Source organism: Thunnus albacares, chromosome 18 (genome assembly GCF_914725855.1).
Source record: "Thunnus albacares chromosome 18, fThuAlb1.1, whole genome shotgun sequence".
Taxonomy (NCBI): Eukaryota; Metazoa; Chordata; class Actinopteri; order Scombriformes; family Scombridae; genus Thunnus; species Thunnus albacares.
In genome coordinates, this window is record NC_058123.1 from 5,114,734 (window position 1) to 5,142,541 (window position 27,808).

Below are 27,808 nucleotides of genomic sequence, written 5' to 3' on the forward strand. Positions count from 1 at the left end.
TCGCTATTTACTCCATCAAAGAGGCCCTAAAACCAACCCTGCCTCCTCGAAATGACGTTTACATACTACGAAACTGTTTTTCCAACATAATCGCTTTCTGGATGAACACTTAAGAAATAGGTTGTTTTGGCAACTTGACAAATACAAACACGACAAATCAAAATCAAAAACATTTCCTCATCATGTTGACAGAAAACATTCGGCTAGCATTACAGTTCCTGTAAATGTATCTGCGGTTGCTATTTTGTAGTATATAAAGGTAATTTTTTGAATACTATCATATATAAGCAAATGTAACTCTACGTTGTTAATTCTTGCAATAAAGTATAAAAACAAACATTGCTTTAAACTTATCAGTGTAACAAATTGCTAACAAATGTTTCTCTAAGCCTTAAAGCTGCATTAATGTGTTTATTTCTGGCCACTTGGGGGCAGCAGCACAAGCCGAAAACGCAAACCTCAACATATTATCGTGTTGTAAAGTCACATATTCTGTATTTAACTCTTGTGGACGAGGCTGTGTGCCGCTCATCCTTCAAGTCTTTTCTTTTATAAAAGTAACATATTGTCTGAAAACATTGAGAGCGGCATCTTATTTATCTCACTTCAAAACTTCAACAAGTGACGCAAAGATGATATTTATCCTTTATCGGAAGTGTTTTCAAGCAGCTTTTTTTTGGTTTTACAAGAGAATTTCAAGTATAAGTGCAAATGTAATGTACATCTTGTTAAAACACTGAATCACATCAATCAATCAAACACACATTGCTGCCCTAAGCAGTCAGATGTACTTTAATATGAAGTGTGATGATGTCAGCCCATTATTATAGATAAGAAGAGTATAAACATCCTGTCCAAATTAAACCTGAAGCCAATGTAAGATGTGAAACTGGCAAATTAAGGGTCTTTTTCAGTAGCTTGGAGTTTAATTTTGCGTGACGTGCAAATGACAAAACAAGTAAATAGTTCTGAGGCAGTTTGGAGCAGCGATGACAGCGGGCAGAGACAAAAAAATGTATAATTTTCTCCCTGACATGATGGAATTTGGCAATATTTCTCATGTAAAAATGAAACCCTGATTAAAAAAAATTCAAAATACAGGGCAAAAGTGACACCCAGAGTCACAGCAGCCAGCTTTGTGTTAGGAGCTAACAAACTGTGGCACTTTATTGCGGCACTTTGGCACTTTGTATTTTGTTCAGTTCATGTTGTGATAACAGTAGACAGTCGTGTCCTGTGGCGAGTGAGTCTCTATGATTGTGTTGTAATGTATGTGTGTAATGTGTATTTTGTCATCGTGGCTCTTTCTACTATCAGTACTACTTTACTGTGGTCACTACTGTTGCTATAGCAACACTTTAATCCACTTCAACAGTACTAAAGCTTTAACTTAGCTTTGATAATCAAGTATACTTTTAAATAATGTATTAATGGTACTATATTTTTTATGTTTTTTGTGTACTTAGGAAAGGACTAAATTACCGTTGTAGTACTGACTCTTATTTTAAATTCACTCAAATATTAATACTGTCAGATAGTGTTGAAAAGATATTTTTAAAAGTGTAACAAAAGTGAAATTTCTTAAAATTTCATCCATTAAATATACTTCATAACAGTATATGAAAATCCACTATAACTGTACTTTTATTTAAATCTATCTGAGTATATTTTTAAATAATGTATTAATTGTACTTTGTTTGTATTATTATTGCTTTGTGCACTTGAATACACTAACTTACAGCTAAAGTTGTATTTCTTATATTAGTATACTATTTTGAGTGCAATAAAGTACTGTTAGATGAATAATGTAATTTAAAGTATTGCAGCTAAACACAGATTTAATATATCTGTATTTATTGATTATGGTGATATTATATATCATTTACACCTGTTTAAATATACTCTACAATAATATTTATAGATTTATCCCGAGGTGTTTGACACACTGAACTGGCTAAAACTTCACTCTAAGAGACATTTTTATTGGTTGCTCTTTGTTTTCAAATTCATTTACTTTAACGATCCTTTATACCTGAAACAGCTTTTAGTTCATTCATTCCATTCATCATATTCACTCAGACACACTCAACGACTTTTATTTTATTGTGCCGAGAGTCTTTAAATAAATTGTTAGACGTGCTTTTAAGTTTAAAGCTCAGACTGGAATAATTTGCCTAATTGACTCAGATCGATTTCTTCTCTCCATGACTTCAAGACTTCTTTGCTTGTTTACTTCAAATCTACTTGTTCTTGTTTTTGATTGTATTTACCCTCATTTTAGCTTATAAGTGGACTCAGTACTTTGACGTAATGTTATTTGATCTATTCATTAATTTTATTTCTTGTGCATTCTTTGTACAGATGACTCGTGTAACAGATGTAGCAGGTGACGTTTGGGATGATGTGAGAGCTCCTATGTTGTTTAATTTATTATCATTATTATTATCAATGTATTTTGTTTTATTTAAATGTTGTAACTTTTATGTTTTGTGCCCGAGGACCCCCTTAAAAACAAGATGGTGCATCTCAACATCTTAATCTTAATTAAACTTTGAAATAAAATATGTTTTATGACACTCAGCACCAACAATATTAATATGCTTCAAATGTACTTTAAGTGTACTTGATTAATATTATAGTATACTTTATTTTCACCTACAATTACTCATGAATCCATGCATAGTTATATTAAATATGATAGAAATTGTGTATTAAAAGCATTTAAAAATAACATCATCTCAAAGCCAGCTGGTAATATTTATTAATTCTACAAATATATGCATTTTGGCTCAACTGTTAAATATCTATTTTTTAATAACAAGCTATCATTATCTTGGTATGCTAGCAGACCCAGACATATATCTGTGTATCGTTACCAGGCCCCTGATGATGTGATGATGTAGGTTCCTGTGATCCGTTTTGGCCTGCTGGACCAGATCTGCTCTCAGTGCTAGACTGTTGAGGTCTGGACAGAGGTAGGGGGGCAGGCAGAACCTGCTGGCCTCTCCCCTTAAAGAACCAAGCTCCTGAACGCTTCTGGACCTGCAGAGTTTGTTCATATGAAACACAAAACACAGTGTCAGCTGAATGGAAACAATTCTGAGGTTATATGTTGTAACACCAGTTCTGTGAATATATAAGCACAATAACAAGGCCCTAAACACCTGATTCATACACACAACAATACAGACACAGTGATGTAGAGCCATGACAACATCCTCAGGCTTCTGAGGAGACATTTTGTAGTTTGGTTTTGGTTTGACTCACCACAATATGGCAGATACTGGAGTTAGAAAAGTATGGAAGGTTTTAAATGCCTCAGTGAAAACAAAGAAATACTGTGAAATACTACTGTACATTGTTATTTGTATTTCTTTTTTTATGTGTTCATTTACTGTCATAATTAAATTAAAAAAACAAATGAACATTATATGACAATTATTTAAGCTTTGGTCTTTGAAAACTGAATTAATTGTTTTTTCATTGTGACATGAATTTTCCACAGTAAAATCAAATCACAGAAAAAAACACAGAAAATAAAGTGAAGAGGTAGATTGGATTTCATTTCTTAGTTTGATTTGATTTTGTATGCATTTTAAATATTCCAAAAGACAGGCACCCAACAATATAACAATATGCAACCAAACATTTCTTTAAGCCTTAAACCTGCATTCATTTACATTGATTTACATTTGTAAATTTATATTTACATATTATCACCTTATAAAGTTAATATGATGAACATGTAGGCAAACAGTTGCTTATTTCCACATCCAGCAGTTACAGAGCAACATTATCATTCATTTTGAGTCGTGTTTCTGTCCACCTGGTGAATGTAAGTCCAATATTCACTCTCTTTTAGCTCTGTTTTTGGTCTCTACCAACTCCTGAGGGAAATATCTGGTTCTTTAGCTGCTAAATGCTCCACTATGTTCACCAGCTAGTCTACAGCTAACTGTGTCTGTTTGCTGTTTGGCACTGAGCAGGTAGTGTACAGCGGCTTTTTTGAGCTTTTTCTCTGAAAACAGCTGCTTAAAAGACATTATATATAAGCACAATAACAAGCTTCAATGACGTTTAAGTTTAATAATTTATTTGACAGGGACAATTCATATTAATTATATTTCTGGAAATATACCCAAAAAGCTAATTTTCATCTGTAGTCCCGAAGTTACATGGTTCATGTATGTCATCATTTATTCACTTGTACTTTGTCACATTTTATTTTATTGATACACTAACTTTTCTGCCTCAGCTAGGCATGAAAATGTTTTTATATTTAAATATTTAGAGATTTTTTCACTTTTTTGGTGTTTCCTCATTGTATTCAGACGAATGGAAACCCACCTAGAGTTTAAAAGTTAAGTTTATACAACTTTTATTCTGAGCTTTCATATGAATGCTCACCCAACTTTTGGCACATTTCATTATCTGTATTGATAACTGTTCATTTCTTTATTTTATGGAACAGGAACATGACCACTTTGTATTGGCAGCATTAGAGAGTAGTAACTCTGTGCATGACTGACAGGAGAGAGCATTTATTTAAAGAGTCTGGACTCCTTGAGGCAGAGACCTCAATAAACACAGTGCCATCATCAAAACTGCATTGTAAGAAGAAGAAAAAAACAGAAAGCAGACCTTATTCATCAAGTCTTATATTGATCAAAATGCTATCTGTATTTTTTAAAATTAAATAAGCGTTAGAATCAATCATTACTCATTTTGGATATTGAGGAGGTATCAATGGAAGGTAATTTTCCAGGCCACTGGACAGTGAAATGCAATTATGTGCTAAAAGCCAAGTCTAAAAGCAAGAAAATTCATTCATATGATCAGAAAGGTTCCTGTTCTGGTGGCACAAGAATGACATAATGGCAAAATCTGGCACCAAGATTTTATCAACCCACTCTGGAAGTACATTTACTCAAGTACTGTATTTAAGTGCAGTTTTGAGGTACTTGTACTTAACTTGAGAATTTCCATGTGATGCTCCTTTTTTGGCTTTTGACGTCTTACAAAAAGCAGTGTGTAGTTGGGGTCACATTTCACATGTCTATGAGTTGTTAACAGCTCCACCAAATAGTGATTTTTCCCTCTAAACGTCTCACATGCTTTCATTTCAATAAATGTTCAAATGATCCAATATTTCAGCAAAAATCAAAGATTAGAGAAAAAGTCCAGAAACTGAAAACAGATTAGTGTATCAGAACTTTGTTTTTTCTTCTTTCCTCTCCCATTAATCATCTCACGACCCCTCAGATTTATCTGCTGACCCTTTGGAGGGGCCCGACCCCTAGGTTGGGAACCACTGGACTAAACTAGCTAACTGTATATAAAGTAGTGTAAACTAGCTCCACCTCCAGCAGCTACAACAGTAACATGCTGCTCTAACACTGATGCTTCACTATTAATAATCTAATGATGTCATATATAATAATATATCAGTCAGAGGGACCAAACCACTACTTTTACTGCAATACTTTAACTACATTTTGCTGCTAATACTTATGTAATTTTACTTAAGTAGGATTTTTCATGCAGGTCTTTTACTTGTAATGGAATATTTTTACATTGCTGCATTGGTACTTGTACTAAAGTAAAGGATCTGAGTATTTGTTCCACCACTCTCTGTCCTTTCTCTCACCTCCTTTTGTTCATTGCAGATTCTGCACAGCCACACTGGACAAGTCCTGCTGTTGCTGGAAATCCCACATTTGCTACACATGTGCTGCAAAGAGGCAAATACATAAGACAAACACACACACGCAGACGCACAGAAGCATAATCTACAATAATAATCCCACACAGACTTAGTCCTTGATAGCCGGTACATAGAGCACATATATTTTTACAGTTCAGAAAGCATTAACCTTTACTTACTTATTGGGAGCAACAAGAAACAGAATGTGATGCATAATATCAGGAAAAACACAGTGTGTGTCAGAACAAGTTAACATATGGTTCACCGGCTGCTCATCGCCATAGGAAACGTCTTATGATCTACAAAACACTATAGAAAATATAGTAAACAGAAATCCTGTCTATGCAGAGTACAGAAACGTTGCACGCTCATGTAGTGTCTGCTTTCTTTCCTTATTCAAGCAGAAATAATCAGGCATCCACCCACCTTTTTGCACTGCACACAGAGGACAGCTGTGACCCCCTGTGGTCCAAAGGACGACCCACAAAGCAGACAACGCGACTGCCCGTCACCACAGGCTGTCCTCTTGATATTATCCAGGCGACTGGAGAGACGCCTGAGAACATGTGCAAAATAAAACGTAAGCACAGACACAAACTTGGCACTGGTTTTACACCCCCCCCCCCCCCAAAAAAATAATTCAAATCAGCGAGCATCTGCATTCATGGCTGACTGATGTGATTCAGTGCAACAGAGACAACAGTTTTCCATCTCACTCAATCCTCTCCTGCTCCATGGCCTCCATCATGGCCGCACGAGCCAGTACGCTGTTGATGATCTCCTTTTCCTCATCTGTGAGCTCCTCCCCTGGGGGGCCGCCAGATATGTTCATCGTCCACCCAAAACCTGAACACACAAAACAAACAAAAAATAAACACACAGAAGTGGCACGCAAAGTGAAAACGCAGCTTAAAAAGTGTTGTAGCAAAGGAGAGCTAAACATTAAAATCCGAGGACAGGAGCAGAGCTGGAAGCGGTTTGGAGTTAAAAGCAACACTGAGCAACTGCAGAAATTGTCATAGCACGCGAGAGCATTGCATGATGGTGTTTTCTAACTTCATAAAAACATATCTGAGCTGTGAGGGATCATCTGAAAACAAATGATATGCATCTAGTTGATCACAAGATGATCGTCTCAGAATTATTGCTGGTAGAAGAGAAGACAGAAGCTCTTTAAAGGGGGACCGGGGCCTTCTCAGTCAGGACCCCAGAAGATCTGAGGCTCAGTACACGTTTAAATCTTTTCTAAAATATACTTTTATAGATGTGCTTTTATATGAGGTCATATTTCACAGTGTTTTATCGTTTAATACTCACTTTTCTTCCTTTACCTTCCTCCCGTTGGCATCACTGTATTTAGTTTTAACGCTGTAATTTAAAAATGCATTCACATGTGATTTTGCTTTGTGTTTTGTTTATAAATGTGCATACAGTGCTACATAAATAAAGATATTATTATTATTATTATTATTATTATTATTATAAGTGTTTCTGGTTTGTTGGAAAGTTTCTGCCTTTAAGGTTTAAAGTTACTTGTGTGCAAACTGACAGAGCAGAGCACAAATTTCTTGCAGCTGTAAATCAAATAAATATATGTGTTTTCATGATTTTGTGGTTTCCCTTGATGCTTGTCAAGTGTGCAGAAATGTGCACGATGCAAGCTGGAAAATTCTGACATCAAAAATTGAGAACATATATTGCATCTCCCCCGGAGAATAATGGCTAGTCAGCTATATTACACCAAATATATCAAATATTACAACTCTTCAGGTGTTTTGTCTGTTTCATGTTGGCACAAAATCTGCTAATGACAAACTGTATATAAGATTTAAAGGGTAACTGAACACCAGGCATCTGGTGTTTTACTGCCTGTTTAAAATTTCTAAATTTCTTAATGAGTCTCTTGTGGAAGACCACACCCAAGGGGTGATGTCATGATGTACTGGTTCAACCTGGAGTACTCGTTTACATCACTGCAGCAGTATTTTCAGCTGCTGTTAAGTTGCTCTTTAAGCAAAACAAGTTGCATGCAACAAAATAAATATATAAATGAAGGAAAAATGACAGCGTAGGATCACTGTTAAGATTTACACACACACGATAATGCAATTAAAGTGCTGCATTATCTATTATTAACTTATTATTATTAACAACAGCCTTGTTTACTTCATTTAAGTATTAATTTTTCAAAGATAACTGTAGGAAGAAACATTTTTTCCAAACAATACAGCACTGATTATCTGCTAATCAAACAATTTATTCTATGATGTAAATCACTGTCTCGTTTCATTTTATATTGCCTCCTTATCTACTTATTTAATATCAATTATTCATTACCTTCATCAATATCTCAGGGTTTAACATGTCTGATCATTGCTGCTCATCAAATATAGTTTTTATTGTTTACATTTCTGCTTGTTGCCACTTATCTGGTTTCCTTATGCACAGTCAAATACTCTCTTCCTCTAAACACACATGTATATAGTGTTCCCTTCTTTTTTATCACACATATTTATATTTTCTATGTTTTCACTACATGTGTATTTGCTCTTTTTTATTTGCCTTTTCTGCACCGTCTTCTAGGAGCCACAAGACATTTTGTTGTACGTGTTCTCTGAACTGTATAATTCCAATTAACTTGAATTTAATTTAATTTAATCACCCAAATATTTCCCTGTTGACTGTGTACAGAAGCCTGTGTGAGCTGGTTATGCAACGTTTGATCAAGATAACCATATTTGTTGCATGCATAATTGTGAACCGCAGCCCTTCAGGCTACAGATGGAACTTTAATAGCTGCTGTGCTGCCTCGGGATGGTGATACGGATTTACCTGCTTCCTGCAGAGTGTTCATGCATATAAAGATGTGAAGCAGCCTGACCAAAGCTTAAAACGCTACAGCTAAGACTCTCTGATCCTTTCAATGTCTTCTTATTCTTGTTATTTGTATTGTTATTAAAAGATGAAAAGAAGAAAAGAGTCTGCAGCCACACAAGCAGCTCTGTGAGGCCGTTCTTTTGGCTAAATGTTAATATCGGCTCACAATGACAATGCTAACATGCTGATGTTTAGCAGGTATAATGTTTACTATGTTCACTATTTTAGCATGTTAACATTTGCTCATTAGCACTAAACACAAAGTACAGCTGAGGCTAATGGGAATTTCATTAAATTTGCAGGTATATTTTTTGACTTGATGATGGTGCTTGATGAAAGAAGTTCACATTTAAAATAATGTCGGACTCACAATGGACAGTCTTCTTTTTAAAAGGAGACAAAAAAAAAGACTATACTTTTTACACACATGCAGTAGTACTCCTGGACACCTGGAAACACACACTGATGTGGACAACTTGACATATTTACAGTCTGTTGCTTAGGGAGATAGTTTGCTAGAGTCTTTTTTAAGAAAATCAATAGTTAACAATAAAAATGCAGATTGAAGTGCTGCGTCAGTGAGTAGTGGGAAAAAAATTATGCTGACCAACATTTCGCAGATAATGATATACTCTAGCTTCTCCCCCTGCTGCTCAGCCATTATGTCAGAACAAAAACTGACCAAAAGCTCTATTGAATAGCTGTTAGTAACCAGTACTAGTAGCTGTTTGGTAAACTGAAGCTGAAGATGCAGCTAATCTAAAGAAGTAGTGGCTAAAGAAACAGCATGTAGCCTAAGTAGAGTTTTAGGACGGTAAAATTTTGTCATTGCACATTTATGAATACATTTTATCAATCAATCAGTATGCGATACATCTTCGATTCACAGTTGTCTTTTGACGCTCAGGTGACTAAAATTATGTCGTCCTGCGTTGTCAAACTGAGACATTTAACTAAGATTAGATCATTCCTCACATTTGCAGATCTAGAAACAATCATCCAGGCTTTTATATCCTCCAGACTTGACTATTGCAACACACTTTATTCGGGTCCAAGTAGGCGAAACATCCAAAGACTACAACCTCAACAAAACACTGCTGCCAGGCTTTGAACACGTCCACATCAGTCATTGCTGCCCCTTCACTGGTTGAATTTTAGAATTGATTTTAGGATTTTACTACTTTTAAAAGCCTTGCATGGTCAGACTCCTGCATACATCTGTGACCTACTCACTCCAAATGAGCCTGATCGCTGCTTGAGCCTCTAGCAGGGCTTGTCACTGTCCGAGCCCTGCAGCTGCGGCAAACTCCGTCTTCTTTTAAATCTCATCTTAAAACTCATTTTTATTTTATGGCTTTTTCGTAACTGATGGTTATTTGTGTAATTTGTGTAACTATTCTAGATTATTTTATCTTGATTTTTATGTTTTGGATTTTATTTACTTTTTACTTCTTGTAAAGCACTTTGTAACTTTTTTTGAAAGGTGAATTTATTATTATTATACATCCAACAGTTGTTGAGACATTTCACTCACAACCACAAATGTACCTCATTGTGGCGCTAGAGGAAAAGTCAAGGGAATCACCAAAGTAAGTAGGATGCAACATCTGGGAACCTGGAGTGTCTGTATAAAAATTTGGTAGCAAACCATCCAGTAGATGTTGAGATATAATTGATAAAATAAGTGAGACCTGCTGGTAGTCAGAGGTTCACCAAAGTCGGACGGATAATAGTGAGGCTAAATAAATAAATAAAACTGCTGCATATACTAGTGTTAGGAGTGATTCCTCTTTCTTCCTTTCCCTTTTCTAAACACTGGACTGGACTGAAGATAACAAGGGGGTGTGGTTAAGCTGCGTGTTGAATCGTTTTTGAGACATTACACCTTTCCTGCTCCCGGACCCTTGTGTAAAACCAGCTCTGTTCTTCGGGGACCCATCCCCCAACCACCAAAAACTGAACTGAAACGCCAGACGGAGCTCGCCGCTCACGAGAGCAACGCCCAGCGCTGGCGAGGCCGAGTCGGAGGGACCTAATAACTGCTAGCCGGCCTGGGAACTCGGTAAGGTGACCCACCTCCCGGCTGTCTCTCTCTAATTTTGGAAACCAGTCCCTCTACCTCTGTGTCCTTCCACGTTTTCTCCTTTTCTACACCCTCCAGGTTAGGACTGAATCCCTTAAACTTGACTAGTCCGTAACATTAGGGATGTGCAGAGGGCCCGGTATTTGTATTTGTATTTGTATTTGTTATTACACTTTTAATTTTAGAAAATTCAAGTGTTACAATAAGTACTCATGAATAAACTACCTTATGAAGGAGGTCCACACACCAGGTCTTGAACTGGAGTCTCCCAGATTATCACCTCTTTGCAGACAGACCTCTACCTATCTATACACCCATAACACAGAGACAGCACACCGTGTAACATGTAGGGAGGAACTTCAAAGGCAATTAATGCTTTGCACTTTTCATTTATTGCCTATTTTTTACAACCTAACTTTGTGGAAAGGAGAAGGGGAACGACAGGTTATGGAGAGTCCCTTGGAAGCACTTTGCATGTGTCAGTAGCTCAGCTTTATCTCTGAGGAACACCCCCAACAAATAACTTTTAAAATATTTGTATGAAACAAATATTAGTATAAAACCCACTATTTGTGCTTTGCCAAATAATGTATTTGTATTCGGGCACACCCCTAGTGTATACAAACATTAGAGTGCAGAATAAAATCAGTGCTGTACAAGCAGTTTCATGTCGGTTCCGCTCATAAAAACATGACTACAGAGATTTCAACTGCCAGCAAACAGGCGCTCCTTATAAAAAGGTCTGAGAGGAGCTAATTTGATTGGCCAATGATTTATTCTGGCTCCACCACACCTACCAGCACTTGTGGCCATTATTAAATTCCCAAACATCTGCTGGTCATGTCCGAGTAGCACAAAAGCACCAAGTAGCTGTTCTGCTGCTCTCTCTGTATGAAAACAGGGCGTTAATTGAGGCTGACTGCTGACTGTGGAAAGTGAACCGTTCGCTGTAATGTGTTATTGAAGTCTGGTCTGCAGTGTGCACGCCTGAAGATATTTCCACTACAGAGAAGCGCACTCATTATCTTTTGACAAGAACATTGTTAAGAAGAGGAAAGCATGACCTCTCCTTCTCGCCTCAGGTCTAACCAGGCTGCTGAAACAGTTGACACCTCCCTGATTGGCTGATGCTGCACATGATTGTAAGCGTATTTATTCTCATCTTAAAAAAGAACCCCAAAAAATGGATTCCTGACCTCATCGTTTCGCTCTTCACTGGCTCGTCAGTGTCTGAATAATCTTCAGTGTAGGTGCAAGGTGTAATAGGAGTGTGTCCGAGCATTAAACATCACACGAGATCAGACGGCTGCTGCTGAGTAAGAATATTTTAATGCCTCACTTACTTAACGGTTCACTGCCCTTCATCTTTCTCATCCCTTTCTCTCTGTTTCCTTCCTGAAAAATGTCCCGTCCCCAACGCATGCAAATGTCAGGGGTGGCTGTCATTGCGGCATGTGGCGTGCTGACAGATTGATGTCTGTGTGTGTGTGTGTGTGTGAGTGTGTCAGTGTGAGTGTGTGTGTGTGTGTGTGTTATCCGTTGTGTGGTGACTCACGAGGCTGCAAGTGTCTGCCATTTCAGAGCATTTCCTTTTTTTTTTTACTGACCCCCACCTTTCTCTCTCTCTCTCTCTCTCTATCTCTCTCTCTCTCTCTGAACCCTTCAAGGCAAACACATACACACACACACACACACACACACACAGACACACACACACACTGTCATTATGAATCAGATCACTGCAGCTGTGAAGTGAAATTACAAATTAGTAGAATGTGAAAAAACATGAAAATAAAGGAATGTGCCTTTTGATTCATCAAATAACTCACTTAAAGGGGACGTATCATGCACATTTCCAGGTCTGGTATGTTTATATTCTTGGGCTCTACTGGAATATCTTTGCATGATTTACTAGTTAAAAACTCCTTATATATCTTCTACTGGTCCTTTATGCAGCCCCTCAGTTCAGCCTCTGTCTGAAACAGGCCGTTTTAGCTCCTGCCTCTCTGGCTAAGCTAACCGTTTCCTGGCTTTAGCTTTATATATAACATATTATAACCCATAGATATAAGAATGATATTGATCGTATCATCTAATTTCCTGCTTGAAAACGGATATGCTTCAAATTATTCCTTTAAGGTATTAAAAGTAGAAGTACTCATCATGCAGAATGGCCTCTGTCAGTGTTATATTATCATATAAATCAATATTACTGATGCATTAATGGGAAAGTAGTACTTAACTGTTGTAGCAGGTCAAGATGGAGCTAATTTAAAGTATTTTATACACTGGTGGGTAGTTAAATCTACAGCAGTGCATCACATTTTATATACTGATGCTAGGTTTTGTATGAAGAAGTCTGTAAGGTAAATAAAGCAGTTAAAGTGTAGTGGAGTTAAAATATAGCATAAAAGTAGTATAAAATGGAAATACTCAAGTATAGCACAAGTACTTATATATTATATATTTTAAATTAAACACACACAAATAAATCTTTCTTAGTGACATTTAATGAGTTCAACACTGTAATTTTTATATAATATATCATCTTGGCCATGAGTTAGAGTCAGGGTCAGTTGTTTCTCTCCCTCACAGTCACGTGCACACACACACACACACAGACACGCACTCACGCACAGACACATGCGGTATGAATTGGGTATTGACCTGAGCAGTCGTTGCCTTACAGGAGATCAATGTTCACTGAGGCTCTGCAGCAGGACATGACACTCCCATCTGACTCTCAATGTCATCCGCTGAAGAGCACAGACACCACTTACACATGACAGCACATCAATATTAGCCCTCTTTTCACCCCATTGTTTACTACCAGCACCGCCAACGCTCTCTCATTGATTCTGTTCAAGTATGTTATGGTCTTTTTTTTTTTTTTTTATTTCCTGTGGGTGGCGATAAAAAGGATGATGAGATTAAATAATGATTAGAAACATCGGCTGCAGTAAAGCAGGCTTTTTTTTTTTTTATCAGACCGCTGTGGTGACAAGAGAGTTGAGCTGAGAGAGCTGAGACTCGGTGATAACTGTGAGACCGAGATCGAAGATAAACTTTTTTTTTTAACTGGTCACGGTTTACATCAGAGTGAATTAGAAGGACCTCAGTGACAAACCAAGTCTTACCTGAGAAAAGATAAGATAAACTGCAAGTTGCTCCTTAAGATGTACCTCATTTTTCTGTTTTGTAGTATGAAATAAAGGCAAATTTTCAAAAACTCTGCATATTATTAGATGTAAATATGTTCCTATGGATGTCAGTTATCACAGATTTTTGCTCTCATTGTGCTGTAATGTTCTTCTTCCAGTCCAGTGTGGTCTTAAATTTTGCCTTATCACACCGATAATCACAGTTATTCCTCTTTGTATCATTCGATATTGACTGTAGCACTATATGAAATACTACTGATGCTACTGAAGATGATGTGGTTTCCTGCAAGCATCACTTAAGAAGGCTGAACTCCTCCTCTGTGACCTACAACCAAGGACACGCATCGCCACGTGAAGCTTGGTTTGATTTACACTTGTTTTATGAGGAGGGAGTTGACTGAGGGGCGGAACGACCTCCGAGGAGCAGAGGTACTTACATGTATGTGTACTATGTGTGTGTGTGTGTGTGTGTGTGTGTTGAGAGATTATAGGTCATAACTTGAACTGGGTGTTAACTACTTCACGATGATTGAGAGGAATGACGGGGCCATTTTCATCTAACCACTTCCACTGGTCCAAAGCTATTATTGAGAATCAATGCAGGGGAAAAATTAAATTTGAGATATCTCATTTAACTTTTACAATGACGGTGATGATTAAAGATCTTTTTTTTTTTAAATATGTAGATTGTCAGAGGATTTTGTTTTTCCATGTCATCGAACAGCAAAGATCAAAGTAGGATATTTTTAAGAGCAAGGTGCTGTTCTGTAATGTTCGCTCCTCTGTTATCTGTCATATTATCAATGTGTTTGACAGTCTGTCTTTATTAATGCTTGTCTCTCTGTTTTTCTGCCTGTCTCTCCCTGGAGGCACCTTTAGACTCTGCAACAACAACAATCATGTAAGTTTATTGCACGCCACACTGTGCAAGAAGCCTATAATAATATCTTAGTTGCAATCATAAGCATGTATATATAAAGATGGACATAGCGAGTAGGGATGTGCAGAGGGCCCAGTATTTGTATTTGTATCTGTATTTGTTGAGGCAGCAAAATTATTTGTATTTGTATTCGAATAAAAGTGGAAAGAGGTTTAAAAATCCTGTTTTTGTTTTTTATTACGCTTTTAATTTTAGAAAATTAAAGTGTTACAATAAATGTTCATGAAGTGTTCCCTTGGGAGCACTTCATTTGTGTCAGTAGCTCAGCTTTATCTCTGGGGAACACCCCCAACTCCAGGACTGATGTCTAAATTAGGAAATGTGAGTCATGTAGCGGGTGGATGTGACTCCCCTCGTTGAGACCTGCTGATAGACGTCACAGCGGAGCAGAGGAGAGACACTGAGATAGTGATGTAACCGACCTGTGTGCTGGTATTTAACATGATTTTTTTTCTTCCTCAAAACAAATAATTTTAAAAATACTTGTATGATTTGTGCTTTGCTGAATAACGTATTTGTTAGCCGTTTTGAAGCCCAGAGTTGCATCTTTTCCATTTGGAGCAAGAAGCTTCTGAATAAAGAGTGTTGGGTGTTGCCTTTCATACTCCTGAAACACACCCTGCAACCTCAAACCCAAGCTAAAGCTAGCTTACTGCAAACACCAAGCAGTGCACACTTGGGCTAACGTTAGCCACTATAGCTCAATGATGCTAACAGGGCAGGTATCGTAATCAAGCAAAATTAAACTCTGTGAAATATTGCAATAATAGTGCAAGTCCCGGAGCCGAGGAGAGCAGCAGGTGAGCCAACTGTCAGTCTTCAAATCTTATTAATGGAGAAATAATTTCCAAAATGGCCACCAGCATATTTATTAGAGGACCTGAATTTAGAGATTGAGACCATAATAACTCATTGAAAACAATGACTGACTTAGTATTTCTAGAGAGAAGTTGAGGCTTTGTGAATATGAGTCAGTTGGAGCAGCTAGGAGCCATCGGTGGCGCTTCAAGGTACTTCCACACCGGCTTCAGATAGTTGTTGCTGCTTGTTCATAATCTGTAATCTGTACAATATCAGATTGAGGTTGTCAGATTGTGACGTGAATCTTAGTGCTATGATGTAAATACAGAAAAACAACATGTATGAGGACAAAGACACGTCATCAACTTGCGTCATCCATCTGCAGCTCCAACGTGTGTTTACCCCCCTAAACTTTATTAAAAAAAACAGCACACATGAAATGTCACATCAGCCAGTGTGTTCTGCGTCATTTCATGTTGTATTCTGACTTGTTAGTCGTGCGTCATAGCAGCAGTCACATCGTGAGAATTTGGTCTTAAATTTCTGACGCTATCAGAGTTTTGCCTCAGGTTGTTTTTGCTCACCAAAGCTCCAAATCAGTCATAGGTGGATGAGTCTCACAGGGGGTATCGTAGGACACCGTTTTGGATTGACAACCAAAGATGTCACCAGTTTTCTCTCACGACTGTCAACTTTCATATCAGACAGCCAACTCAGTCTGTCTGTCTCCCGGCAGCTGGCGAGCACAGCAAAGTAGGTCTTCTGTAATCAAGACTTTCACCAACCTGTTATTAACATTAATACAAATTGACATGCAAAGAAAGTGCACATACACACACGCTGTCCCCCACTCTGTCACACACACACACACACACACATAAAGGCACACACGTGAACGCAGACTGTGCGTGCAGGGAGAGCTGTCACACACGGTCAGTGGCACAGAGAAAGGCATTGCAAATTGACGTGAAGTAAAAGGAAACCAAGGCATTTTAGCTCTGTGAGACTATGTGGGCTGAATAAGAGCTGCAGGGCCACACACACACACACACACACACACACACACACACACACACACACACACGTACACACAAGTAATTTATGTCAGTACACAAGCAAACACACACTGTGTGAGGAAGTGTGTAAGCGCCGCAGGGAGGAAAGCTGACAGATTGCGTCATTCTGTGTTTCCTTTGATGCCGTGAGGCCTCCCTACTTATGACTGATTTTACCCCTCCTTTCTTTTTTTAAATTTCATATTCATATTTTAGGTGCACAAGAAAAATGTGCTTACTCTTAATAAAAACAGGCATTTACATAGTAGAAGCTCCATTGAATAATTTATCTAACGATTAGATAGTAATTATTCAGCAAGGAAAGACAGAGAAGCTTTTCAGATAATGATCATCTCAAGTTAAAGGATCATTTCAGTGTCATTGTGATTGGTGTCAGTGGTGGAAAGTAACTAAGTTCATTTACTCAAGCACTGTACTTAAGTACAATTTTAAGGTACTTGTACTTTACTTAGTAAATTATTTCCATTTTACGCTGCTTGATACTTCTACACTACTACAATTCAGAGGTGAATGTTGTACTTTTTAGTCCACTACATTTATTTTACAGCTTGGTTTAGTTTCAGACTAAAGTTTTACATAAAATAACATAATGATGAGTTTATAAATTATGCTGCATTGTTAAAGATTAAACCGGTGGTTCCCAAATGTTTTACAAAAAAAAATCAAATAGATTAAATACATTTTGAGGCCCAAAGAGGTAAAAATCTTTAATATTTCACCAAAAAAAATGAGTAAAGAAAAAGAAAAATTCATCCAAATTTATGTAACAGAATTTTGCTTTTTCTTCTCTCCTACCCAATCTACCATCTCAAGACCCCTCAGATTAATATTATGACACTTACAAAGTAAATTTAGCTGGTAATACTTCTATACTTTTACTTAAATGCAGGACTTTTACTTGTAATGAAGTATTTTTACATTGTGTTATTGATACTTTTACTTACTTTTACTGCTGAGTAGTTCCTCTACCGCTGGACAGACTTAAACTCCTTGTATACTTAAACATACTTTGCCAATAAAGCATTTCTACAGTATCTGCTGGAACTTTCCAAAAATGTTGGAAATACAAACAAACAACCCATAGGTGAACCCATAAAGTGAGAAAAAATGACATCGGGCAAGTGTAAAGAAACAAAACCTATGATTTATTCTGACAGACAAAGGTTTCAGCTCAGCTGTGGTCCTCAAGGCAGTGAACAAATAGGTCCAGCGCCATCTTTGCTTTGGATGGTTTGAACTGACATTAATGGAAGAGACCTTTGTCTGATCCAAGCCTTTCTGTGTTCTTCATACCATTTATCTGCCTGTATTTGTGCACACATTGAGCATATTAAATTCTCTCATTTTTTTTGCATCTCTTAGCTTCCTTTTTTTCTGCATATTTCGACTGACCTGCTTGTGAAGCCTTTTTATATTGTCTCACCGAATAAATCATGTTTTTTGCTTCTTTACATCGACCTGACATCCTTTTTTTCCCTCACTCTATAGGTCACCAAGAAGATTATCCACCATCCTATGTAATAAATTTTATGTCTGAGCTCCAGGAGATAGTGATGCAGAAATGTAATATGAAAAAATACCAGTCCTGGATCAGGGCTACTGCAAAGTCTGACAGATTATCTGATGAACCACCTTAGTGATGGGAATTATGGCTCATCTTTCTTTTTTCTAACCAGTAACCTCTAAGTTACCCTGGATATCAGCTGGATGCAGCTCCATCCCATCTTCAGCAGGACATGTGTCTAATATTTTGTGGATATTTTTTGTTTTTTTTACAATATTGAATACACGTTTGCGTTGACTCATTGATGAACGCCACTGCTCATGCAAGGGAATGCGGTTTATTTTACAGATCTTTATTGACACAAAGTCAAGAGGTTGTGATATGTAGCACAACAAGCTAAAGAAACTCTGTAAACAGATCTGCCTTCCCGCACATGCTCAGTGGCGTCTGCCTTACACAGAACTACTCTCTGGAGACTGAAAACGTGATAACTGTTTAGTTATCAATTAGTCTTTGGAGCTGTTTCTAAACAAACTAACATGACCAAACTCTTCATAATGAAGGAACATGTCATTGACGCGTTTTTAATAGTTTTTGGATAACAACAGAGGTCTACGGCACAGAGGAATAAGATATATCAGGCTTTGGATACACATACAATACTTGTTAGTAGATCAGCTCATTGTCGGTTTGGATCCAAACATGAGATTTGTTGACAATCAGAAAAATAAAGAAAATCGGCACTTTTATCCTTTAAAGAAGTAGTCATTTTAACCCAAATCATGATCTTTCCCTAAATCTAATCACTAATCTAATCTAACTTTGTGTGTCAAAACCTAACCAAGTCTTAACCATAGTGTTATCCTAAAACATATTTATTTCAATGACATGTTTTGTTGTAATAGTTGATAACCTAAGACGAAATCCCAACAACAAAGGACAGGAGAAGCACACAGAATTAAACTGTTTAATGGGAAAACAAACTTCGCCACAAGGCAGGAATTATCCTTTAAAAGATTCATAGAAAGAGTCAGTGTACAAATTACGTTCTTTTACACTTTTAAGTCATTCATCTTGAGCTGTTGGATCCCTCATTGGACCTCAAATGAGGTAAGTCATCTCAGGAAACCCAGTTCAAACAACCTCATCAACTACAACCACAAAATCCCCGTTATTTACGGTACACAGAACATTCCCCAATGAGTCCAAACGCTCCCATCTGAATTAGACTGGAACATCTCTACACACATTTATTCAACACACTCATGCAACTTCCCTCCTTTTCATTACCCATTCCTTTCCTCACACAGCTGAGAGATTTCATCCAAGCATCAATCCTCCATTATCATCGCCTTCAATCTGCACACAAGCTTCATCCATTCATTCTTTCATCCATTCATCATCATCCATCTATCCGGTCTCACCTCCACTACACTCCTCCACTGAGGCTCGTCAGACTAGTGAGGAAGCAGCTTATGGAGCTTAGTTCTGCAAAGAAGCATCACCACCTACTTTATCCCCTGTCTGATGACTCTCTGGGGATGGTTAACCTTCGCATATACACACACATACATGCAAACCATTTGCTGATGACTCCTGGGTAAAGCCAAGCGTAGATATAAGAGTAATCTGTTCTTCAAATCCCAACATGGGTGGCTGAAAGCTTTGACGTCACATAATTTTCTAGAAAATCCTTCACCGACTCTGTGTAGTGGAGGAGGTGGCAGGACAACAAAACATGGGTGTGAAAGATGGGTTTAAGAAAACATCAAACACAAGGAGGCTGACGGATGACAGGAGGACGGATACGGTGCTGTCACTCAGATGGGTGCATTTTTAGCCATGCTACTGTTGCAATGTGGCTTTATAGATGGCAATGTCAGAAGGTTGGTGCACCAATTTGGTCCAGACTGAAATATCCCAACAACTACTGGATGTTTTTTCCTGACACAAACATTCATAGAATCCAGAGGATGAATCCTAGTAAATGATCCTCTGACTCTTTGTCCAGTGTCACCATGAGGTTGACATTATTTGGTTTTGAGTGAAATCTCTCAACAACTATTGGATGGATTGACATGAAATTTGGTTCAGATATGCATGGTGCCTTGAAGATGAAACCTACTGACATTCATGATACCCTAACCTTTCACTTAGGAAAAAATGGAGGCACCAGAGTGAACAATTTAGTCATTATATGGTTGATAAATTGTTGGGTTTTTGTCAGGTCACCAATGGGAATACTCCACACAGCCGCCAAGCCTTACTGGACATTTGATACTCTTGGACTTTTGGTTTAAACTGAACTCGACCCCAAGAGGGGACATCAGCATGGCTGACCGGAAGTTGAGAATTGCCATAAAATTTGGTTTAGACATGAATTGCAATAACTTTAGTGATCCTGTAACATTTCTCTTGCACCACCAACAGGTCAAAATGTTCACTTATCCAGTGAAATATCTCCACATCTATTATACAGATTCGCACCAAAATTTGGTAAACTGACATTAATGATCCACAGAGGATGATTCCTACTGACTTTGGTGACCCCCTTAACCTTTCCTCTAGTGCTACCATTAGGTTGATATTTTTGGTTTTTAAATGAATTGTTTGCTGGACTGGATTGCTTTGAAATTTGGTACACATATTAATGTCCCTCACAGGATAAAAGTGAATAACTATGGTGATCCTCTGACTTTTGATCTAGCACCTCCATGGGGTCAAAATTTTAATTTCCAATACTTTATGACATTCCCATCAGCCTCAGCTGCACTTTGTCATTAGTGGTAATTAGCAAATGTTAGCATGCTAAGTTGCTAAAATAAGATGATGAACATGGCAAACATTATACCTGATAAAATCAGCCTGTTAGCATTTTCATTTTGTGCATGTTAGCATTCTGATGTTAGCATTTAGCTCAAATCATCACTGTTCCTATGTACAGCCTCAGGAAGAGCTGTTAGCATGACTGTCAACTGTTAGTCTTGTTAAAATCTGAAATCAAATCTGTTTATTTGGAGCTGCTGTGCGAAATCTGATAAATTGCCTCAAGTGATGTCACTTGAGTCAGCATTGATTGGAGTTGAAGACTACAAGTTTGAAAATGAAAAAAAAATCTGTGGGTGTGGAGTTAGAAAGAGGTGAGGTTACCAGACATCTGTAGCTTCTCATCTCTGCTGGAGGCTAACAGCTCCAGGCTACATTAGCCACAACTAGCATAAAACACCTGAATCTCAGGTTGAGCTGTCAGCAGTTGAGTTGCATTGTGGGTAATGTAGGTGCCAAGTTTTGTCAAGAAAGAAGAATGTATTTCTGCTGCATCAAACTGTCTGTTGTGAGTCCAACAATCTCTCAGTCCTCAATTGCTGACGTCTCTTTACTGTCTGTAATAAAGACATAAAATTCCCCCCAAAATAATTTCAAAACAGTGAGGATGTCTCTAATCATCTGCAGGATTTTTTTAAAACCAAAAACAAATAATTGTTAAAAAGAAGAATACAAGTAACAACAGATGTAATTAGCAGCTTGTCGTGTGTGCAGTATGTTTGCTGCGGCCATCTGCATGTCTTGCTCTGCATGACAAGTTCAATACGAGAGCAAACATCCATATGGTAAGTGGTGAGTGGAAATCACAGCTTCTCCGTATCTCTGTGCGTGTGTGAATACACCAGAGGCAGCAGTGAAGCCACTAAACTGAGCCAAACAGAACGCAAACCTCAGGCTTATTGTCTATCTCTGTCTCTTTCTGTCTACTGTATCTGTCTCTCTCATTCCTCTGTGTTTGTGTGTGTGTGAGAGAGAGACTGCAGATCGAGTCAGTTTGTGAATCGTCTCACTTCAACACTGAGGAGGTCGGCTGCAGGATTAGAGCAGGACAGAGATAGAATAATGACAATGTACAAAATGTCAATGCAGTCTTTACGGCATGTTTCCGCTACTCCCAAGAGGCCAACAAAATTAAAGTCCCCCTCCAGTCAAAACATGTGTTTTGCTCGTTATTCTCTTCAGTGTGCAGAATGATGTATGTGCAGAGTTTGTTTTCGCATTCATCTGCTGAAGGAGGAAAGTTTCTCTGTGCTCACCATAAAATCTCAGTTTAACACGTGTAGCTATGAGCATGATTTGTGACATCACAGCTACTTTGGAGCCAGTCATGGTCCAGTATGCAACATATAAACTCTGGATAACGTCCGGAGAATCAGGTCCTGACATGGCACACATCAGGAGATTGTCCGTGTCAGACGCGTTCTCACTTACTGGAAATACTACGTTTCGTTTTGGGGTGAGAGGTGGTGCCTGGGTAGAGCGAGCAGGAGGCAGGACATGACCCAAGAAGTACGTGCGGTCACATATCTGGTCCATAACTTGGTCATAAACAACTGAGTCTCTTGCTGTTCCTTGAATTAGTCAGACGATTTTGGCGTCAGCCTTTACCGACAGAAGTTCCCGAATCTCGTTGTCTCTCTTGGTGTAAATGACCCTTCTTCTTCACTCCTGGATATTTGTATTCTTGCGCGCCAGTCGCATGATAGAAACGGCACCAACACGCCCACTCGCTCGCTGTGAATTCTCCAGAAAATGACCTGCTGTATTCACACACAGGCTCAGTCAGACATTATGGACTTTGTAGTAGAGAGCTGGAAGGGTGAAGTTTGTTTCATGTCTGGTCCAACTGATTTGGACATTTGCGTTCACACATACAGCTCCTCAGGATAACTTCAGGGCTGCAGTGCATGTGTGAAACGGACTTAACACAAGTGTGATGTGGAACCTTAAAACACTGAGAATGGACTTCACAGCGAAGCAGGAAACATCTTGTGTACAGCAGCAAAACTTTTGAAATAACACATATTCAGAGATTATTTTCAATGAAGGAGGAGGAGTAGATTTAAGTTAAAGATTTATTAAGGAGCTTATTAAAGTTTTTTGTGGAAAAAAAACTTAAGGCCCCCCCTCCCAAGGAACCCACTCTGTTCTGATTGGCCAGTTTCTGGATTTGGAGGCCATGTAAACAAATAGTAGTAGTCAGATTTTACTTCTTTTTCTCGTTCTTCACTTGAAATATAAACTTTCAAACTCAAACTAAACTCAAATACATCTGTACATGTCGGAGCCCAAATCTGATCCAAACTATGAGAGTGGACAATGTGTGAAACACTCCACAGCTACAGTAGAAACTACTAGAAGTAAATACAGTTTAGGTTTTATGTTATTTGGGTGAACAGGGTCTTTAGTGCAGATGACGTGAGTTACATGAATTCCTTCAAATGTGTTTTAACCTGACTCTTCATTGGTTTAATAATAACATTATTACTTTGTATAGGAATTTGTAAACAAAGGCTCATAGAAATATTGTTATATTATAATATTACTATGTGGATTACATGCAGACGACTAAAGATGCTACAAATCTAAAGTGCTAAATTTAATTTTGTTTTCTTGTGAGTGTCTGAATGGTCGCTATGCCCCAAATTAGGAGCTTAAACTATAACAAACCAAATACAAATGCAAACAACACAAACACATGTTGTATTGTTTAAGGCAATAAAAGGCAGCTTTATATTGTTGGCATGTTTTATATGGGCACCTGTCCAGTTATGTGTGTGAAATTACCTCTTCGATCATAAAACTGGGGTCAAGTCCATTCGGACCTAATCTATTAAAGCAATCAATTGAAATTCATGAATTTCCCATTTCCCATTACTTCCAGTGAGAAGTGTTCCACGTGAGCTCATTCACTGGAGCGTTTAGCAATTTGGACGGTTGAGATGTACAGTAATTGACTTTCCTCCTCCTCAGTTGTGCAGCTGAGGCATTATCGTTTCCAGCACTCGGGAATTCTCACAACACAGCAGGAGCAGCAGATGTGATGCACGAATCCACAGTGGCCAGAAGTGTTTGATTAGCAGTGTATCATGGGCGCACTGGAATTGTTTACAGCCAGGAAGGATGTGTCAGAGAAACAGAGCCGTAAACAGAAAAACCGCTATGACACTTTTATATGCTGCTATGTGTGGATTTCTCTCCTGCATGGCCTGAGTTGCCTGTCGGGGCCTCGGGGGAAACATGTCTGACAAACACAACCGCCACCAATCTGTGGATCAACCATTCATAGACTGTGACATCCCCTCATATGCAGAAATGTCTGCTATATTTGCCTCCTGAGACATAGAAGATCAGTCAGGGGTCCAGAAGTCAGACCAGACGCTTTGTTGTTGTGTTTTTACAAGTCAAGCATCTTTCTGACTCTGACTGTAATCAGTGTGAAAAGGACATCAGTGCTGTTTTAGTAATTTTACATCTACTCTACAGTTTTTTATGTGTTTTCCCACATACATTCACTAATAAATATCATCTCAAACAACAACACTATCTTTAGACAATAGCTTTGATATTGGACAATTCTGTGAAACCCCAAAATACGTTTAATGACGTTTTTTTTTACTTGCAGTACCAAAGCTTTCGACAAGCATGGCAACTATGATAGAACTGGTTGGGGAAAGATTGTGGTTTTGACAAATAAACTATGGTTAAGGCATGGTTAGGGGATGTTAGACAACTTAAACGGCTGGGTAAAGTTAGGGTTTGGTTGAAGTGGTTCTCCAGTGATTTAGTATTGCATATCCATGAAGCTAGGGGACTTGCAAGAAACGGATTTTAAAGATAAAACCATGTCTACATGTCTAAATCAATGCAGCAGCATGGAGAAGTGTCAAGGAGAAAAAACCCCAACAACAATTAAATTAAATCTTCTGTGCTCTCGATTTGGAATAACTTCTCAGCCTCATGTCTTTAGTCTTGTCTTGTGTGTACACTTCACAGTCTCACTGTGGTTCACTTGGATTTAATACAGTTTGATTTTAATCTTGGACTGAGATATGAGGATATACTTGGTGTTTTGGCTGTTAAAGACAACATTGTGTTACAAGACAGTAAAAAATATTGATGATACTGCTCATGTCATCCCGTTCATAAAAGCTCAACTTCTTCTTCATTGTCTTTGTCAAACAAAATTGACTGAATGTGCCAAACCAAAGGTATTTGCTGCCATCTAGAAGGAAGAAGGCAAAATAATGTGAATATGAAATATAATATGAAATTAAAAGGAGAGCAAATCATAAAAAAAAACATCTCCATGACATCTCTCAGGTTCCCGGTACAGAGATTGCACAGATTGTTTTAAAATTTTAGTTCCTGGTATGAGTCAAGCTCCCGAAACACTTCTTTCCTACATTTCCCATGATGCAACTCGCTGATGCAACAGCATTAGACCCTCCCTGCCTGAGAAATGCCTGCGTCTCTTAAACTCCACATTCCCAGGTTGTAACGCTCGGTTTCTGTTATAAAGTTGAAGTAATCATCTGGGTTACTTTCTGAAACTTTACAAAACTCCTCATGAGGACATTTCACATCTGTTTTCACAGGCTGAGCTGTATTCCTCGTGACGAATAAACTGATCTTCATTTGTAAAAACAGTGCAGTGTCCCTTTATTGTAAGGCATATTTTTGGAAAGATTGTAGTTACAGTTAATAAAAAAATCTGTGAGAGGGTGCAAATGAATGTCTGGTGCACTACACACCCATCTGTCATCTACTACTTCCACAGTTCTACTTTCAGCTTTGCTCACATAAGGGCAAAATATATTCCTGCATTTGTTCCTGGATTCCTAATACCCAGAATACTTGACTATCCTAGGAATATGTGTTTTTATAATTTGGGTGAACTTTAACTTTAGTTTACTTTCAGGTAATGGTTAATTAACCTCATATTGACAGCAGATATCTCATCACTAAGGTGTCTAAAAGCAGCACTTAAGACAATTACATCTTGACTGCAAACATCTCAAAAAGCACTGATGCAAGAAGAAAATAAAAACCTACAGCAAGAAGTATTTCCCCTGAGTTCAGCAAGCGGGGAGTGTTGAGTTGGCGTGAACCGTTTCTGTTCAAGCACATTAGCCACATCAGTCAGCAACCTGTATAATCCACCACCACCCACCACACACAAACTGTAGTCAATATGGCTGATTGGGGGTCAAAAGGGGCATTCAGTAGGGATTACAGGGAGCATGGGAAAGAAGAGGAGGCTCGATAAACTCGACTGTGGCTGGGGATGATAGACCGAATAAAAAAAGTGAGTGTTATGGTATTGCAAATTGATTTCACACACACACACTAAATCCATGCCTCAATTCTTCCTCCTCTCTCCTCGTCCCTTCCTTTGTAGCTTCACTGCTGCCACTAAACGTTAGGCAGTCAGCTTTGTGTAAGGATGGCTTCTCTGGAGATGACCAGTGACTAAAACAAAGAGACGACAGAGCGCCTCTTCATCTCTGCTGCACACATTTCACTGTCCACTTTGTGAAAGACTGTATTTCCTAATAGCTTTTGTATTTTATTTTATTAAGAAATAGTCCGACCTTTAGGGAAACAGCCTGCACTTATCGCTTTGTTGCCAAGTCAATACCACTCTCTTATATGTCCGTTAAATATGAAGCTACAAGGGAGACAGTTAGCCTAGTTTAGCATAAAGGCTGGAAACAGGGGGAAACAGCCATCCTAGCTAGCCAGTAGAACTAGCTGTTTGTAAGTTCAAACTTTGCCTCGTTATAATGTCAGTGTTTACTGAGTGCAGTTTTACACATCACTAATTGAAAACCTAAATTATAAACTAGTTCTTAAGTAGAGATGAGCTGTCAGTAAATGTCTACAGCTACTAACTGCCAGGTGTAACTGTTGCATTAGCTAGCTGAATTATCCATCTGACAAAAGTAACGTTAGCTTATGTTGTTGTTATTATTTAAAGCTTCTCGCTTTTTTGTATGTATGTTTTTTTTTTTGAGGTTTAGTGTAATTTTTTCTGTGAAAAAATACACTAAACCTCAAATTACAAAACTTTATGCCAATGTCATTAGACTAAATGACCAAATAACATTGGTTAGTTTAGCATAATCGGCTATTTCCCTCTCACTGTAAACAGCATGAATACTAATAATTCTTAAACACATATTTCTCCAGGTATGCAGATAGAAATAAAATAATGTCATATCTATATTCACAAAGTATTAATTAAGTTAATTTTATCTTTTGGCAACTAAAACTGTTGTTTTTGGAAGTAATGGTACAGTTCATGATGCTACAGTGACTTCATAGTTGGTTGCTTCTTATTTGACGGTGCTACAGACGTGTCCTTGCAACTTGTTTCTCCATTACTAAGCGTTTCCTATATGAGACATTTCTTAAGTTTTAATGGTGCAACCTGATTCAGTAAATCACTAGTTTGAAACTAGTTAGTAGTAACTAAGAATTTAAGATGGACTTAACACCCAAACTTGTGATGGAGTTACAAACAGCCGCTGCAACACAGTCCTGCACCTCTAAATCTCACTAATTAACATGTCATATCATATTTGTTTATCTGTAACAAAATGCAAATGTGAAGTTGGTAAAAAAAAACTTTTGTGCTGTCTTGCTGAGAGTTAGACCAGAAGATTAATGCCAATCTCATGTCAGTCCATTTCAAGGAGAGGGTTAGCCTAGCTTAGCATAAAGACTGGAAACAAGGGGAAACAGCTAGCCTGGCTAGCTCCTCTAAATCTCTCTAATTAACATGTTTTATTATCTCATTTGTTTAACTGTACAAAAACCAAAGTGTAAAAACA

The 27,808-nt window shown here is 38.0% G+C and overlaps 1 protein-coding gene across 1 annotated transcript in view; it reads right to left on the minus strand.

Annotated features, from left to right (window-relative positions):
- rph3aa (rabphilin 3A homolog (mouse), a) overlaps positions 1 to 27,808 on the minus strand; it is a 41,206-nt gene that overhangs the window by 11,378 nt on the left and 2,020 nt on the right. Inside the window, exons 2-5 of the mRNA XM_044333481.1 lie at positions 6,421 to 6,550; positions 6,131 to 6,260; positions 5,648 to 5,731; positions 2,877 to 3,042 (exon numbers count right to left, since the gene is read on the minus strand). Of these exons, the coding sequence (XP_044189416.1) occupies positions 2,877 to 3,042; positions 5,648 to 5,731; positions 6,131 to 6,260; positions 6,421 to 6,536 (496 nt within the window). The 5' untranslated portion in view covers positions 6,537 to 6,550. The remainder of the gene's footprint in view (positions 1 to 2,876; positions 3,043 to 5,647; positions 5,732 to 6,130; positions 6,261 to 6,420; positions 6,551 to 27,808) is intronic.